At 43.6% G+C, this 19,097-nt stretch overlaps 1 protein-coding gene across 3 annotated transcripts in view; it reads right to left on the reverse strand.

Annotated features, from left to right (window-relative positions):
• VPS26C (VPS26 endosomal protein sorting factor C) overlaps window positions 1-18,070 on the reverse strand; it is a 46,495-nt gene extending 28,425 nt beyond the window's left edge. The window contains exon 1 of one of the 3 annotated variants that reach the window (XM_064380146.1): window positions 17,453-18,070. In XM_064380146.1, coding sequence (XP_064236216.1) covers window positions 17,453-17,509 — 57 coding nt within the window. In that variant the 5' untranslated portion in view covers window positions 17,510-18,070. The remainder of the gene's footprint in view (window positions 1-17,452) is intronic. The other 2 variants (XM_021669436.2, XM_021669435.2) reach the window with 2 other exon arrangements.
• Window positions 18,071-19,097: the final 1,027 nt, after the last annotated feature.

The raw sequence follows: 19,097 nt of genomic DNA on the forward strand, positions 1-19,097 counted from the left end.
ACTACAACTTATTATAACAAATTAGCAAAGAGCTGATTTCCCTAATCTTTTAAGAACTAAAAGAAGTCAATGAAAAAGATAAACTACCCAGGAGAAAAATGAAAAAAAAAAAAAAAAAAAAAGGGGAAATGATCTGAAAAAAGAGCTCACAGAAAGGGAATGCAGATTGTTCCTAAACACAAGAAAATACGCTCCATCACAACAAAAATATGATAAATATCAATTAAAACAAAGATCAAAAAACGTCATTACACTGTGTTGCCAGAGGGGAGGCAACAAGCCTTCTCTGCATTGCTGGGGATGAGCTAAAATGTTGCAAACTCGTGAGGGCCATCTGTCATCGCCAAAAACACTTCCTAACACATGGGCCCAGCAGCTATTCTGCAGATGTGAGATGACTTACGAACATAGTTATTCAGTGCAACACTGTTTCTAATAACAAGAAGGTCAGCAAACTAAATTCCAACAATAGGAAAATTGTGAGTTTCCTTTCAACAATGTCTTGGAGATCATTTCCATTAATACATATGGGGGTGCAGGGCTAGTTTCCCTCATTTCTCTTAAGAACTGACTTCTTATTGCATATGAATCAGCATGTCCAGTCTATGCCCCTCACTCCCATACATTCTTTTCATTATTATTATTTAAAAGCTGTACACTGCATCACTTGTGAAAAAGGGGGAGAAAAAGCACATTTGTACATACTTTCTTGTAGATGCATACGATATCTTTGTAAGGAATCACAAGAAATTGATAGCCGTGGTTGTCCCACAGGAGAAGCCCTTGATGAATAGGGTGAGAGGAAGGCAGAGGGTATCTATCTTGAAATTCATGAATGTTGAACCCTGTGAATTGATTACCTATTATAATGAATCAATTTTTAAATAAAAGAAAACCCCAGAGTGAGTAGCCTTTAGACCTCAATGTACAAAGTTCTAAGCCTCTTAAATTGTAATAACCCATGGGCATAATAGTTTCTCCTCAGGAAAAGATCTGAAGATTGTGTGTTAAAAAGTCCCATTTCTCTGGGTTATTTCTTATTTTGCACTTGAACAAAACTGCTAGAGAAGTAACAGCCTCTTAAATGCCTCAGCCATTCTCTCTGCAATGTTTTTCCTTTCCAATGGTCCTGGCAGTGTGATGCAGCGTGACAGCCTATCTTCGTTCCCCACAGTCGTGTGCATATATCTAAACAAGCCCTTCCCTCCTAAACCACCTGAGAGTCTTACATCCCATTTGGTCTAAAGATCTGGTACACCTATAGTGAGATGCTTTTTTATTTACTAATGAGGATCAAATGCACTAAGTAGTTAACTAACATGAAAACAAAACGCCAAGGTAAGTTATTGAGCTGGGTGGGAAGACATGAGTGAGACAATTAATTGCTTGTTGAAACACTCTACCCTTTCTTAGCAGCACTGAGAGACCCATTTTGATTAGAAAGCAGAAATCAGAAACATTAAAGAGATTTCAATTTGTTAGGTATCCCCAACTCCACTATTTTGTATAGCTGTTTTCTGTCTTGTTTGAAAACAGGATAAACAATCCCCAGATAATTCTCCACATGGTAAGTAATGGCCAATATGATGTGGTATTTACTTAAGTCCCAAGAAGAAGAATTTTGCATGGACTACACCATCCCCAAACTATCATTAGAACTGGGACACTCTAATGCAGTTCATTTCCCGGCATAGAAACAAACAAACAAAAAAACACTAAGACCATGCCGCCCAGCTATCCCACTCCTAGATTTTACCCAAGTGAAATGAAAGCTATGTTCACACCAAAATGCATATGCAAATGCTTCTGGCAGTTTTATTCATAGTCACCCAAATGTCTTCTACAGGTGAATGGATAAATGAACTGTGATACATTTATGCAAGGTTGGATAACTTGGCAATCAAAACGAATGAGCTATTAACACATAACTTGGATGAATCGGTACAAAATGCATTATGCTAATGATAAAGCCAGATTCAAATGTTACATAAGACAAAATCGTATTTATGCCACTTACGTGACATTCTGGAAAAGCAAACTATAGGAACTGAAAACAGAAGCTATAAAGAAACATGAGGGAATTTGGGGGTATCAGATCTGTTCCACATCTTGAACTGTGGGCAGCTACAGTCTCAAGGAACTCAACCCTGAAGAGAGTCATCTACTGTTTGCAACTATACCTGTTTTTTAAAAATGCAGAAATTATCATGCATAGAAGAAAATAGTTATATTACTTTCTGGACAAATGAGTCATATTCTAAAATTGATTAATGTTTAAGAAAATCTACAAGACTCAGTTCACTAGCAATAAAACTGTAAAATAACAAGATATCAATTTACATGGCTTACGTACACATGCTGCCAATACAGAGAAATCATACCACCATTCGGCAATTTTTTTGGCATGCCTACTATGTGCCAGACACTGTTTTAGGCACTTAGACATGGCAGGGAACACAACAGGTGAAGCCCACACTCTGGGGGCTTATATTTTAGTATCACATTCTAAAGCAGTACCAACATGGTTCTGCCACGTTGATTCTTTAGAAGGAACCAACACAGCTGGTTCCTTCTAAGTATGGCATAGTATACAATGCCAAGTAAAATGGGCTGACAAAAAGCAAGGTTACTGTTCAATGGTGTGATGTCGAACTTCAGGATCTGAAACTTCTAGCTCTGAAACTTTCTTGAGAGCCTGGAAAAGAAACCAGAGCCACTGAATGAAAGTTCAGAAGAAAGGGACAAATACTATTCATAAAAAGTCAACATTAATAAAACTAAGTATATGTGGAGTCTTCAGCAGCAGAGTATTAAATTATAATCCTGGTGTGTTGCATGGTTTCAGGAGTTAGATGGTACATATTAGCAAAAGCATGTTAACCGAGACTACCTGCTTTCAAATTTCAATATGGATGGAGCATCCCTAGTCCGAAAATCTGAAATCTGAAACGTTCCAAAGTCCAAAGCTTTCTGGGCGCTGACATGACATTCAAATACCCTCACTGGAGCATTTCAGATTCTGGATTTTTGGATTAGGATGCTCAACCATGAAGTATCTACAAATACTCCAAATCTGAAAAAATTCCAAAATCCAAAACACTTCAAGTCCCAAGCATTTAGGATAAAGGATAATCAAGATATAACATTAAAACTTGTAGGTTTACATAGCTGACATTTGTTTGGAACTATTGGCATAAGTGCATGTAAAGACTCCAGACTATAAACCAAATATTCAGGAGGGCTCCAATTACAAAGGAGCCTGGAGTTGGCATAATTATAGGCCAAAGTAATGACGGTGGAACACAGGGAGTCCGCCAAAGAAAATGTTCTGTAGAGCCAGCCCACACTTACATAATGAACAACCCAAAGAGCCATCAGATAGAAATCCCAGTCAGAGCGAAATCATGTATGAATGATAAATAATAGTGCAGTGTTCAAATCCCAGCCACGACACAGGCAAACTTCAGAGTAAGAGGACAACAGATGAGTTTAGCAGCAAATGAGGCTGATGGCCTAAACGGCCCTTGTTAAAAAGCAAGAGCATGGCTAGGTGGGGTGGCTCGCACCTTAATCCCAAGCCACTTTGAGAGGCTAGGATGGGAGGATCACCTGAAACCAGAGGTTTGTGGCTGCAGTGAGCTATGATTGTGCCACTGTGCTCCAACCTGTGTAACAGCGCAAGACCCCATCTCTAAAATAAGTAAAGAAAGAGCGAGCTCAGGCCGGGCACGGTGGCTCATGCCTGTAATCCCAGCACTTTGGGAGGCTGGGCAGGTGAATCACCTGACGTCAGGAGGAGTTCAAGACCAGCTTGGCCAACATGGTGAAACCCTGTCTCTACTAAAAATACAAAAATTAGCCAGGGGTGGTGGAGGGCACCTGTAATCCTAGCTACTTGGGAGGCTGAGGCAGGAAAACTGCTTGAACCTGGGAGGCGGAGGTTGCAGTGAGCCGAGACATTGCACTCCAGCCTGGGTGACAAGAGCGAAACTCTGCCTCGGAAAAAAGAAAGAAAGAAAGAAACAACTCAGCAAAAGAGCACTGTAGGGCAGATCATGTGTTAATTAAGCAGTATGGAGCAGGGTCTCTGCTTCAGGTTAATCCAGGGTGGGATCCGGGGACAGTTCACCTAAGGCTGTCCTATGAAACTACTGTGAGAGGCAGAGAATGTCCTGTGGTTAATTCTGGGCATTGTTCACGGGACAGTAGACTGTCTTTTGTATTAGCTGTACTTTCTTAGCAAGTAAAAATATGTATTTTCAATTTACAAAATGTTTTTTTAAAATCTGAAACATACAAACTATCACGACTGTATTTTTTTAAATTAGAAAAAGTGTATTTTTTTTCCTGATGAAGAACAAGATTTCTGCCCACCAGCTCCTCATTTTCCACGGACAGGACTTCTGTTCCTTTCCCAAAGATGGTTTTAGAGAAATTGTCTTAAATAATCCTTTCTGATAAAACAAAGAAAGAGCTAATTTCAGGCTGCTATCACGCCTGGTATGTGATAGTAAAACCATAAACGTAAATGAGATACTGTCATGGGGTATGGTAGTGAGGATGAAGGGAACTCAGCCATCACTGGAAAGCATGTGAGCCAATGCTACCTGCCACCAGAGCCCTCCCACCGGATCAGAGCACACAGGGCGGGTGTAACCCTCATGGCTACCCAGAGTAACTTCTGCCTGAGCATCAGTAATCCAGGGTCAGGACAGCTTGACAAAGCTCAGATTCCTACCAGGAGCAAAAGGGCCACAATCTCATGTTGCCCTTCCTAGCTCAAGCTTCCAGGACAAGTAGGACAACAGTGAAGGTCTCCAGAGCCCACTAGCTTTTGCTGAGACTACTAGTCCAAGAACCCCAGCTGAGTATCTTCTCAAGGAGGAAAGTGGCAGAAACTATCCAAGGATAGTCAGTAAACTGGTGGGTCTGTACCTTTTTGGTTTCAGTGCTCCGGCAAATAAATGCAAAATATTTAAAGCCTTATTCTATGCACTGCATTTTTTTTTCCCCCTGAGATGGAAGCTGGAGTGTGCAGTGGCATGATCTTGGCTCACTGTAACCTTCGCCTCCCAGATTGAAATGATTCTCCTGCTTCAGCCTCCTGAGTAGCTGAATTTACAGGTGTCGGCCAACACACTCAGCTAATTTTTGTATTTTTAGTAGAGATGGGGTTTCATCATATTGGCCAGGCTAGTCTCGAACTCCTGACCTCAAGTGATCCACCTGCCTCGGCCTCCTAAAGTACTGGGATTACAGGCATGAGCCACCGTGCCTGGCCCTAGGCACTGCATTGTATCTGAAAGCTAAGAGAGCCTGTAAGTTTTGACCTAAGACCAAATTAAATGGGTTGGCATGAAAAAGCTTCAACCTTATTGGCTCTGGACTTTACAAGAGAACCACTGGGCCCAGACCTGTGAAGACACCTCAGCAGCCACTTTGGGATGTGAGCAAGAGTCAGGGAAGGCAGGGAGGAAATGCATATTCTCACTTAAAGTAGAACAGCTCTGCTTTTATCTGTTTATAAAATAAAGCATTTTAATATGTATTATTAAAATTGGCATATTAGAATTTTATGTAAGACTTTATTTAATAAAATGGTTTCATTGCTTTTTTGGAAAATCTTTATCCTAAGCAATGTTCATTTTATTGACCTATTTATGAGGAAACAAACATTTGTAACTTACCAGATGAAAGGCAAAATATATTTTCTATCACCTTGGGAAAGACGCTGTTTCTCTGAGCCTGAATTTTTTTCTGCCAACAAGTGACAGCGTAAGCTCTCCATTACAGACAGTAAAAGGCCCAGGCAGTCTTCTTCATGACTGCTCACCATATAAACATGTCCATAAAGTGTTCTGTGTGGACAAGTTAGAGGACAATAAGAAGTATTTCACAAAAATTTCATCTTTACGTATTTGTGTTTGTATGAAAAATACGCAGAAGGACATACTCTTTTTTCTTTTATTCGTGGCAATAAATTTAAGTTTTACCATTTTATAATTTAAAAATGCAAACATGGAGTTGGGATGGCAGTTGGGAGGCTGAGACCAGATCACTTGGGCCGACAGGTTTGAGACCAGCCTGGGCAACATGCAGAAACCTCGTTTCTGCAAATAAAAAATTAGCGGAGCGTGGTGGCATGTGCCTGTAATCCCAGCTACTCAGGAGGCTGAGGCAGGAGAATCGCTTGAGCCTGGGAGATGGAGGCTGCAGTGAGCCGAGATCACACTATACTACTGCACTCCAGTCTTGGGTGACACAGCAAGGCTATCTCAAAAAAAAAAAAAAAAAAAAGCAAGCAAATATATGTAAAAAGAGGAAGTGCAGCTTCCTAAAATAAAAAAAGATGAGGATCTGAGGTCAACTGACCTCTCCCTGAGCTCTGGACAGGCAAACAGGCAAGGTTTCCCTCTGGGCTTTGGCCGTAGCGGCTTCTGGTGGGTGAGCCCCTGCCCACAGATGATGTTGGACCACGTTCTTCCGAGGCGTCGGGCCCATGTGCTTTCGGGGAGAGGACGCAGGTCAGCCCACCTGGCCGATGGCTAACAAGTTAGTCTGTTTTCTGAACGGAAGCTGAAACCTAGAAAAGTAACTGAGTTGGGGTGGGGATGTAGCCACATGCAGTAAAAGCGCTGTGTGTCTGTATAACAACGACCTGATGACAAAAGGAACATATTAAACGGGGAGCGTTAGGGTGCCACAAACCCCAGTGCAGTTGAAATGAAAGTGGAAAGCAAATGGCAAACTGGCATCCCCTTCCAGCTTTTCGGGACCCTGCCCTGCTAATGGTCAGCCCCGAACAAGGGCGGAAGAGAGGACTGGAGAGGAGGGAAAGGAGTGGGGAGCGAGGGCGCCAGAGGCGTGGGAGGACAGGGACAAAGGGGCGGCAAGGACAGCGGCAGCCACAACTTCCCAGGACAGGGGACAGCTGGGGCCGGCGGAAAGGAAAATCGGCGTTAAATGGATTGGAAACCGAGTCCAGACAGAACAACGGGGCTCTACTGACTCCAGGTGAGGCACCAAGCAGGGAGCGGGGCCGCGAGGCAGGGGACGGTGAAGCTCCTTGCAGCGCCCACCTGCCTGCCCTGTGCCGCACATGGTACCCGCAGCTCCAGCTGGGCAGTATGTGGTGGAGACGAGATCCTCGCAGAGAGACTAAGCGGCCATAGCAAGGGGAAGGGTTGCTCACATAACCCTATGTCGTTCACACTACGAGGTTAACCGCCATGAGATCTGCCTGCAGTAGGCACAAACCCGTTGTAGGAAAACGTTGCCCAGCGACTTCAGTGTGGCTGACTTCAGTGAGTGCCGCTGACCCTGGCGCCTCGGCCCCGCCCTGGAGTCGGGCAGCAGCACAGATTGCGCAGGAGGCGCGCTGCAAGCATCCTTTCCTGATCCGCGCTGCAGTTCCCAGGCCGGTTCCATCCGGCTCACATAGACTGCGCACAAAGCGTGTCTATGCCGTGTCCTGCCGTTCACCTTTAGACATACAGAGCTGCATTCCACCGTTTTAATGCTAAAACCCAGCACCAAAACGACCACGCAGTGTTACGTGTGTTACCTCTGCGCATGCGCCGGGCATCCCCCGGGACCCCGAACCTGATGACCGTGCAGTGGGGACCCCAGGCTTAAATACTTTCGTTTTCCCTGAAGCTACATGTCTTCTGTCTACATATTGTTACTTGGAAAATAAAGCTTCCTCCTTTTTCCTCCCTCTCGCGGGCATTTGTTAACAGCAGAGGTGTAGACTCCTAGATGACATAAGGGAGGGGCCCTGTACTGCGGACTAGGCAGAGGAAAAGCCCACCACCCTGGCTGAGGTTGATCTAGCAAGCAGCTTGCAGGGGTTGAAGGGTGTGTAAGACAGGCTGAGGCCTGTCCAGTATCGAAACACCCCGTGGTTGTCAAGCAGGCTCTACCAATGCTCAGGCCCAGGCCGGTACAAGATCTGCCGCAACAAACACCAAGTGGAGAGCTACATGAACACTTTTTATCCCATCCCAGTTTCCGGACAATCTCGGACAATTCCGAAAATGCTTCTTATGCATTATGTAAGAGTATAGGTTATGATTTAGCGGACAAGCTTTTTCAGGAGTATTAGGTTATCTGCGGAAAAAGAGACCTACTTAAAGTTGAGATGACGATATTCCAAAAAGGTTCATACCTCCCAAAATTATCTTAAGATCTCTCCTAGCTCAAAGATCTAAATTTTCTAAATTTTTATACCCTGAGTCTTTATAACATTCACTATAACTGATTATTTACTAAGGATCCAGCAGGATAAAGTAGAATACTTAAGCTTTTTTTTAAAAAAAAAAACAACACCACCATTTTAGCTTTGCAATTTTTGTTTATAATAATGAGCTGTTATGTATAGAGTTTCTCCTTTTTGTTTTTAACAAGAAATAATAGGCAGGCCAATTCAAGGCAGTACAGAGGTTCTTACGGTAACAGTAGTCAGTCCACAGTATATAAATTTCTTCTCATTGTAGCCTAACTATGCTGGGGACTATATCTTATTTATGTTTTTCACAACCATAATATTTAACACTGTCATTTTCATGAGTACATGTGCCAGGACTTAAGAATGTAAAACAGGCCGGGCGCGGTGGCTCAAGCTTGTAATCCCAGCACTTTGGGAGGCCGAGGCGGGTGGATCACGAGGTCGAGAGATCAAGACCATCCTGGTCAACATGGTGAAACCCCGTCTCTACTAAAATACAAAAAATTAGCTGGGCACGGTGGCGCGTGCCTGTAATCCCAGCTACTCAGGAGGCTGAGGCAGGAGAATTGCCTGAACCCAGGAGGCGGAGGTTGCGGTGAGCCGAGATCGTGCCATTGCACTCCAGCCTGGGTAACAAGAGCGAAACTCCATCTCAAAAAAAAAAAAAAAAAAAAGAATGTAAAACATTCTAAATTTATAAAAACAAATGAATTATATTTACACTACAGAAAGATTTACTGCAGGATTTTTCTAATCAATAAGCTTCCCTACGGTGTTTCAAGACATAAAGTAATTTACAATGCATTTCAGTCCAACTTTTTGATCAAGAACACATCTATTGCACTAAACAAAGGAGTATGCAGCAATACCAAAATTACCCTCGGCTCTCAGGGCCAAAAGCGCTGTCACCTCTGTATGTTCTCCTTGGTCACTGACCCCCCTTCCTCCAAGTAGACAGTGGGCATATATTTGACGAGCACTCATTATGCCATTTGGAGGGTGTACTAACAGCGTGACTAGCATTATGGCAGACAAAGGACAGTTCTAAGGGCAAACATCTCAGAGTGTGGAAAAAACATGACAATGCTACCACCTACTACTGCGGCCCCCACTAGGTGCTGGAAGCTAGAATAAGTGTCTTAAAACACTATCTCATTTAATTTTTAAAACACAGCCTTTGAGTAGGTATCATCTCCATCCTACAGATGAGAATTAAGACCTGGAGAAGGCACACTGAATCCTGGATTTAGGAATAAAAAGTTCAAATATTTGCTCTTATCAGTGCCGCTGGCATGTCTCTGAATTCCCTGGGTCTCAGTCTTCTGAACCTCAAAATGAGGAAAACGCCACCCTTAAGAGTATATGGAAGGATTAAAGCACTCTGAGATGGAAAAGGCTATCCTAGTCTGCCTAGTAATAAAACAGTATTAGTTAGGTGTCTTCATGGGAAATTTAATCTTTCACTGGAAGTATGGAATTATGGAATTTTTAACACATTTCTGATTATCTCATACCACACATGGGTCTTTGGAAACAGAAGTCAAGTTTTTAGGCCACGTGTGGTGGCTCATGCCCGTAATCCCAACACTTTGTCAGGCCAAGGCAGGAGGATTGCTTGAGGCCAAGAGTTTGAGACCAACCTGGGCAACATAGCATGATTTCATCTCTATTTTAATAAAACACTTTAAAAAGAAGTTTTCTACCCAAGGGGAAGGATGCTTAGGGAGAAGGTGCCTCAAAAGCAAGGCTGCAAGCTTGGAGAAAGGGTCTATGTTTACACTGAGGCACAGGAACTGGAATGAAGGCCCTGGGACATCAAATCCTGGACACTTTTCTATTATATTCTATTCCTGAATCAGAGATAAAACCACATTTCTAGGAATTCTGGGATCTCTACTCCCAATTTATTTGAATCATGATCTTAAGAATGACTATCCTAAAGCAAATACAAGTAATGGAGGGTCCAACCTGTAGCTCTGGGGATGTCAAAATAAGAATAAATCTTACCAACATCTGTCTAGAATCGACACCTGGAATATTATTTATAATTATAATGCAAAACCCATAATGTGCCTACAATACCATAGTTTCCCCTTTCTGATCAATGCATTTATAAAACTATCAGTCTTATGCATTTTGTTTAAATGTTTTAAGGCCTCAACTCATCATTTAATAAACAGTTTTTGAGCACCTATTAGGTGGCAAGTACTGCCAGGCCCAGGAATACAAAGATACACAAAACCAGATACTTTAATTGAGTGGACTAATAGAACAAATTCACTACAAAAGAAGGTAATCAGTGCTTGATAGAGGTACATACAAAATGTGTTTGTACACTATTGCCAGTTACTACTAAATTATAGAAAACATTTGCCTGTTACTCTGTTCACTTTGTTTCTTTGCTGTGTAGAAGTTTTTTAGCTTGATGTGGTCCCATTGGTCCATTTTTGCTTTCACTGCCTGTCCTTTTAAGGTATTGCTCAAGAAATCTTTGCCCAGACCAATGTCCTGGAGCATTTCCCCAATGTTTTCTCTTAGTAGCTTTGTAGTTTCAGATCTTAGATTTAAATCCTTAGCCCATTTTGATTTTCATTCCCATGTTCTTCTGTCTTTTCCTGACAATTAGACTTGACACTCCATTATCCCATCATAATCTCACTTTGTTACTCTTTTTCTAATTCTGCTTGCAAGAAATTTTCTAAAATTTAAATATTAAAATTAGGAATTATTATAAAGCTATGTGTGACAAGAGTTGCTGCTATAACAGAAATTGAAGCACACATTTCTAAACAACTCATGTCAAAAAAACCATAACAGAAATTAGAAGATATTTTAAGTTGTACAATAATAGAAAATGCTATCAAATCTAATCTTGTGGGACACAATTTTCAGACATGGCAGTGGAACATTCTCTTGGGGTCTTCTGACATCCCCACAGCGCATGAGGTTACTAAACCATGAAACCTCATCAGGGTCGTTTGGAGCAGTGTCTTCTCCCGCAATCTAGGTGGAGTGATCTTACTTCCAGTCTCCTCTCCAGCAGGACCTGGGTAGGGTTATGAGGGTTTGCTTTACAATAATTCACTCACCTATTAAAAACAAAAAAAGTATGGTACAAAGTACTACTTTGGAGTGGTACTTAGTCGGAAATGTCTGCATTTTTTAAAAGGGGGCTACAATTCAATATGCTAAACAGCCAACTTACAAAGTAAAAAAAAAGAAGAAGAACAGAAGAACAGAATAAAGCCTAAGAAAACAGAAATATTTTGGAAAGATAGTCAACCTAAGTCACATTAAAAAATTGGTGTTGCTGTCAGATTAGATGAGGATGAGCAACTATAAACACCTGGTCAATCAAGTAAAAGAAATGGTCTACAGGACTCAGATTACGCCCCAAATGTCTGCAATTTCTTGTTCACTAGGTTTACACTGTCTATTCCTCATGACTGAAACCAACAGTGCATGGTGAGCACTTAGTTTAACATTTGATTTTCAAACTAGACTCTAACACTTCACTTTCAAAACTAGATTCTAATACTTAGCTTTCAAAACTAGGTTCAATGAAGCTCCAGAAGGGCCCCCAGCTTCCCCCTTTTCCCCCAAATGACTATACCCTACTTTATGCTCCTTCATACACCACAGATGCTCTTATTCAAGCACTTGATCATCTTTTTAATCATCTTTCATTTTATATATTTGCCTATCTCTACTAACCTATAACTTTCAGGCGATCAACAGACATTGGTTGAATGAAGCTGATTGATTAAATAATATAAAAAAGAATGGGACTGATGAAAATGTTGTGATATGAAAAGGTATCCAAGATAAAGGCACATTATTAAGGAACTGAACAAGTTGCGTGTGTGTGCACACGTGTCTGGAACGGTACACAAACCTATCAGTTGATATGTCTAAGGGCAGAACAGGGGATCTGGAGGAGTAAAGAGACTTGATTTTTCTTTGTACCACCTTCTATAGCATGTTAAGTTTTGTTTTTGTTTTTGTTTTTTTTTTGAGACAGAGTCTTGCTCTATTGCCCAGGCTGGAGTGCAGTGGTGTGATCTTGACTTACTGCAACCTCCGCCTCCTGGGTTCAAGTGATTCTCATACCTCACCCTCCCAAGTAGCTGGGATTACAGGCGTGCACCACACCTGGCTAATTTTTGTATTTTTAGTAGAAACGGGGTTTCACCATATTGGCCAGGCTGGTCTCAAACTCCTGGGCTCAAGTGATCTGCCTGCTTTGGCCTTCCAAAGTGCTGCAATTACAGGCATGAGCCACCATACCCAGCCGGGATGTTACGGTTTTAACATGTCATGTATTATGTTTATATTTTTTAAATGCTTCAACTGTCTTTTATTTTTAAGATGGACTTCCACTCTTGTTGCCCAGGCTGGAGTGCAATGGTGTAATCTCGGCTCACCACAACCTCCGCCTCCCCGTTCAAGCGATTCTCCCGCCTTAGCCTCACAAGTAGCTGGGATTACGGGCATGCACCACCATACCCAGCTAATATTGTATTTTTAGGAAAGACGAGGTTTCTCCATATTGGGCAGGCTGGTCTTGAACTCCCAACCTCAGGTGATTCACCTGCCTTGGCCTCCCCAACTGCTGGGATTACAGGCATGAACCACTGTACCCAGCCTGATTTTTAAAAAATCATTTTCTCAATGAGCATTTTTACTTAAAAAAAAAAAAAGAAAAAACAAAGAAAGTCAATTTTAAACCCAAGTATAACTTAGGTTTCTCTGGTGTCCACAGAATCAAGCCATTTTCAAATGCTTCTACAACTAAGATACTGAAAAGCACAGTAACAGAATCAGCATATATTCAAAGTAGAAGTCATATCAGTCTTTTCTCATTAAAATATCACAATGTTATTCAGAGCACTCCTAGGAAATGAATAACAACATTTCTATATTACAAACTCCTGTATTTTGCATAAAAATGGCCACTCCCAGGAAGGCAGAATAATAGTGTTCAATGGACATGCTTTGAACTGGAACTGATCTGAGTTGGCATCCACACTCTGTCATTAGTTGGGTGGTGAAGTTCTTCAATTTGTCTAGCTGGGTTATGAAATTTTTCAACATGTCTAAGCCTTCATTTCCTCATTAGAAAAATGAGAGTGATACTGCCTGGCTGTCAAACCCTACCCCAGAACCTCTGCTGGAACTTTATAAGCTTGCTTTATGTGCTTACACTGACAAACACGTTTCACTTGAAAGACAATCACTTATGACCTCCAGCCTGGGACAGTACTGCTTAGGATCAGGCTAAAGTGGGTGGCAGCCACCTCAAGCAACCCATGAGAATTGTAGGCACAGTGCTCTGGCAGGCCCATAGATAAGTCAAATCTTTGGTAACCGAATCTTTACTGTCGCATTGAGATGTAGAGAGAAAACAGAAAATGTGTATGCTATCACCTCCACTTGCAGCCAGCTGGGGGTGAGGAGGGTAGGAGAGAAGGGCCGCTTCTCCCATAACCATAATGCAAACTAGACGTGACACAGGCACTGTCTGCGGTCAATGCGGCCTCCCTGAGGAACAGGCAGCAAGGGTCCTGCTATGTGGGGCTTGGAAACAGCCATGACAGTGCTGGCTGCGTACTCCACCTACCCTGAATCACAGATCATGGAGTTTACTGCATGAGTCATGGGCACACGTGTCAGGGATTTTTGTCAATTGATTAATTAGTTTAATAACTTTCTCTTTTCTGTTTGCCTCTTTAAAAAATATAGCAACCATCTATTTACCACCATCTATTTTAAAATGCATGTAAGTATAAAAAGTGACTGAAGGTTGAGAGAAGCTGCCTTAAGCCATCAACTGCAGATTCTGTTCCAGAGACTTGCACCAGGACATGTAAACTAGCGGGACAGAGCTGACTCCGTCTTAAACTTTGCCACCCACAGGAAGTGGTTCTGGCTGCGTACGACTTCTGCTGGGGCAACTATACCATTCCATTGCTTGCATCTTTTCTAATGTACTTTTCATTAATCATACTTTAAACCACAGAAAAGATCTCAGCATCCCAGCTGGAGTAATATTTCTGAAGAGAATGTGCTAACTTGTTGATGAAATAATGAATACTAAAGTTAAATGCATATAGTTTCCTGTCACTGCCCTCCCATTCTTATCTTGAAACATTTCCAAGCTCCACGAGAATATAAAGCAGTGGAGAAATTGGAACCCTCATACAGTGCTGGTAGACTGTGAAGTGGTGCAGACACTTTGGAAAATAATTTGGCAGTTCTTCAAAAAGTTCAAGTAGCTGAGGAAAATCTACTCCTAGGTACATACCCAAGAGAAATGAAAACATACTCTCACATAAAAACTGTGGCTCATACCTGTAATCCCAGTACTTTGGGAGGCCGAGGTGGGTGGATTGCAACATCAGGAGATCAAGACAATCCTGGCTAACATGGTAAAACCTGTCTCTACTAAAATACAAAAAATTAGGCCAGGCGCGGTGGCTCAAGCCTGTAATCCCAGCACTTTGGGAGGCCGAGGCGGGTGGATCACGAGGTCAAGAGATCAAGACCATCCTGGTCAACACGGTGAAACCCCGTCTCTACTAAAAATACAAAAATTAGCTGGGCATGGTGGCGCGTGCCTGTAATCCCAGCTACTCAGGAGGCTGAGGCAGGAGAATTGCCTGAACCCGGGAGGCGGAGGTTGCGGTGAGCCGAGATCGCGCCATTGCACTCCAGCCTGGGTAACAAGAGCGAAACTCCGTCTCAAAAAAAAAAAAAAAAAAAATTAGCCAAGCATGGTGGAGCGCACCTGTAGTCCCAGCTACTCAGGAAGCTGAGGCAGGGAAATCACTTGAACCTGGGTGGCAGAGGTTGCAGTGAGCCAAGATAACACCACTGCACTCCAGTCTGGCAATAGAGCAAGACTCCGTCTCAAAAAAAAAAAAAAAAAACTTTACCAGAAAGTTCATAACATTATTAATAGCAAAAAGGTAGAAATAACTCCAATGTTCATCAAGAGATGAATGGTTAAACAAAATATGATCTACCTATACAATGGAATATTATTCAACCATAAAAGGAATGAGAAACTGACACATGCTGTGACAAGCATGAACACTGAACATAACTCCAAGTAAAAGAAGCCTGTCAGTCAAAAGGGCCACATATTGTAAGATTTCATTTATAGGAAATGTCAAGAATAGGCAACTGCAGAGACAAAGTCGATTTGTGATTGCCAGGGGTCAGGAAGGAGAGAGAATGAGGAGTGACAGCTAATGGGTTCAGGGTTTCTTTTTGGGGTGATGAAAATGTTCTAAAATTAGATCATGGTGATGGATGTGCAACTCTGCAAATACACTAAAAAACTACTGAATTGTACACTTTTAAAGGGTAAATTTTTTATTTTAAATTATCTCTATAAAGCTGTTATTTTTTAAAAAGAATACAAAATAGACCCATGTAGCTTTTAACTTCATTCAGCAATTGTTAATATGTTGCCACATTCACTTTCTTTTTCCCATACACACACGTGCATGAATATATGTGCAAACACAGTTTATGGCTGGACACTTTGATCCTAAATACTCCAGCATGTGGAATAGTCTCCTACATAACCAAAATATAAATATTACACTGGAGAAATCCAACACTAATACACAACTATTATAGTCCATATTCGAATTTATATTTTATCAGAAATTAAGCATTCTATTTGGTTCTTATGTCCCTTTAGTCTTTTAGTCTAAAAAAATTATCTCGCCTTTTTTTTTTGACATTGATCCAGGCTACTTGTTTCACAGAATGTCACTCTATTTGGATATGCCTGATTGTTTCCTTATTAACTGATTGGATTAAACATTTTTGGCAGGAATACGACATAGGTGAGTTGTGACACTCTCAGTTCATCAGGCCAAGGGGTGTCGAATGTTAGTCTCAATAGTTGTGATGGTAAAGTGGTGTTCATTGTTGTGCTTGGTTAGAGTGTGACTCCATTATAAAGGTAGCTTTTTTCCCTTTTTTTTTTGAGATGGGGTCTCACTCTGTCACTCAGGCTGGAGTGTAGTGGTGCAATCTCGGCTCACTGCAGCCTCTGCCTCCCAGGTTCCAGCGATTTTCCTCCCTCAGCCTCCCGGGTAGCTGGGATTACACACGTCCACCACCACATCCAGCTAATTTTTGTATTTTTAGTAGAGAAGTGTTTTGCCATGTTGGCCAGGCTGGTCTCGAACTCCTGACTTCAGGTGATCCGCCTGCCTTGGCCTCCCAAAGTGCTGGGAATACAGGTGTGAGCCACTGCGCCAGACCTGCTTTCCCCTTTGTAATTAACCATCAAGGGAATGACCATTTGAGCTTGTGTAAATACCAGGCTTCCCTAGTTGTCTTTTGCCCAAAAGTTTTAGCATCCATCCAAGACTTTTGTATGGTATTCTGTCCCTTCTGATATTACTTTGCATTAATATGACCAACCCCTATCAATTTTATTAGAAAGAGTGTTGGAGCTAGCTGTGATTTCAACCCTAGCTGCACATGTATCACCGGCATAGCTGGGAGTGGAACCCGAACAACTGTATTTTAAAATTCGCCAGGTGACAGATTCTGATGTAAAGGGTTGAGATTCCCCGAGTTACAGGAAACTTACAACACCCTCATTTGCAAATAAGGACACTTTGGCCCAAGGAGGTTAAATGACTGACTGGACAGTGTCACAAAACTTGTTAATGGCATAGTCAAGATTTTACTTTAACAGAAAAAGGAGTAACTGTCACAGTATTTTGTTCAAAGTGATTGCCACCAAATATATGCTGCCGCCAGACGTACATATTTCTGCTTCCAAGGTTAGTTTTAGCTTTCGTTCATTACACCTTCATTAGGAGAGAAGGAAAGGGGAGTCTGGGCGTCAACTCTGCCCTCAGCGCTCACGGCGGCAGCTCAAGCCTGAGGGCCCAATGCCCACCGCTGGGTGTGCAAAGGGCCAGAAAGGGAGAGCCGCAGCCCCGATGCCGGGCCCCTGCCCCGCAAGTCCCGCAGATGCGGCGGCGGCGGCGCCTCCCTCGGGGCACCTGGCAGGGCAAACGGCCCCGCGCGGGAAGCACCTGCCGGGGACGCACCCACCTGGCAGACACACCTGGCAGCACAGCCCTGCCCCGCCCAGGGACGCGGGACGTGCGCAGGGCGATGGAGACAGAGGAACCTGCAGACCCGCCCAACCCCACCTCCACCCCTACCCCACCACCAACCCCCACTTACTCCGGCGTGATAAACTTTATTCGCTCTTTTAATCTTGATGTCCAGGGCCGTCCCCATCTTCAATTCTCCGCAGCAGCCGCAACTTCCGGCCGCGCGTGACCCGGGGGGAACGAGGGGCGCCCCGCCCCTTCCCTCGCTAACAGCGGCTCACGTGACCTCGCTCCTGTGTCGCACAGACTCCTCGGCTTGGAAAGCCTAATGCCCCACGCCTCCCTCCTTCCGGCGCAGGAGCGGGCCTGAGCGCGGGCAGAAAGGCTGTCACCCTTCGCCCCGCCCCCTCCAGGCGTGAAAGGCGGGATCAGACTAGCCGCACCTTTTCCGTAGAGACAGTCTAACGCCGGAAATGCTCTTTTTCTGTCTGGTTAGCGGAGGGAGGGAGGAACTCTCGGCTTTCCCGGCGTGCCTCGCGGCCGTGGACGGGGCCGAGGCCTTCTACCGGGCGCAGGCAGCCCTGGAAGGATGAGGCTCCCGTCACGCTGTGCGGCGCAGAGGGGTCGCACTATGGAGTTGTCTTTCAGGAGGTTATAACTTGGTAATGCCTGTCCTCCTCAAATGTCCTTAATCTCCTCAACTCTAGCCCTCCCCTACTTTCTCCCTAGGGTTCTGAGGAGCCAGCACCCCCTTGTCCGTCCGCGGCCAGGCGCCGCTCCCTGCCCTTCTTCCCGCGAGAACGGTTCCGGTCACCCTCAGGGGCGCGGCCGCTGCGCTCTCTGCCAGCAAAGCGCTGATTGGCGGGCGGCTCGGCTGCCCCGCCCCCGTCCGCGCCCACCGGGCCTCGGGCCAAGGTCTCGGGAAGCGCCGGGTGACCTCGCTCCGCTCCGAGCCGCGGCGCTGGGTTACCCGCCAGCCCGGCTCCGCGGGCCGCTAGGGATTGTGGGTATTCCCCAGGCGCGTGTCCTGGAACCGGGTGTTAAATATTCAGATCCCTGCATCCCGCGCCAAGGCGTGGAAAGGCACGGCCCACAGGTTCTGGGGCTCGGAGGTTGGTTGCGAATGAAAGACGGGAAGCTGAAGTGAAACTGCCTATTCTTTTTATTCCCAGCAACAGCTGACCCCAGATATAGTTTGTGGGGGTGGAGGCGTTACTGCCTTCAGGCAGGATTGGCAGTGCGCTGTTAACATACTTCGTTTATTGAGTTAAAATCTCTGGTAAATGTTCTAAATGAGGATTTTGCCAATAAGCAGAAGGTCAGATTTCATTTTGGCAAATTATTTAATTAAATAATGCGGCGAAAAGTGCTTTTTGTTTAAATTCTTTGATTCTCATAATTGTTTTTAAAAGTGCATTACTTTGGGGATGACATCAGAAATTCTCTGTAAAACGATTGCAAGAATTAGTATCACGAATGCCTCCCTCTTGAGAATTTAAAGTGTTTTACAGGCCAGCAGTGATGGTGCTTCAGCTACAATTGCTTTTGAAGGTTAATAAATGGTATTTTCAAATACTCAGGTCTTGGTTCGCAGCTCATCTCTGCCCTCGGGGCTTTGGTCTCTGTCTTGAATGTTTTCCTGGCAACTCAAACTCGGCGATTTTAGAACACTCCATTAGGGACTTGAAAATCAGTCTAGTCTATTTGAATTCAAGAAGTGGATCCCTTTCCACTAAACTCACCCATCATTTTCAAATGGCAAAAAAAGCAATCTC

This window comes from Aotus nancymaae, unplaced genomic scaffold, assembly GCF_030222135.1.
Source record: "Aotus nancymaae isolate 86718 unplaced genomic scaffold, 86718_ANA_hifiasm-v0.15.2.pri h1tg000022l_1, whole genome shotgun sequence".
Lineage (NCBI taxonomy): Eukaryota > Metazoa > Chordata > Mammalia > Primates > Aotidae > Aotus > Aotus nancymaae.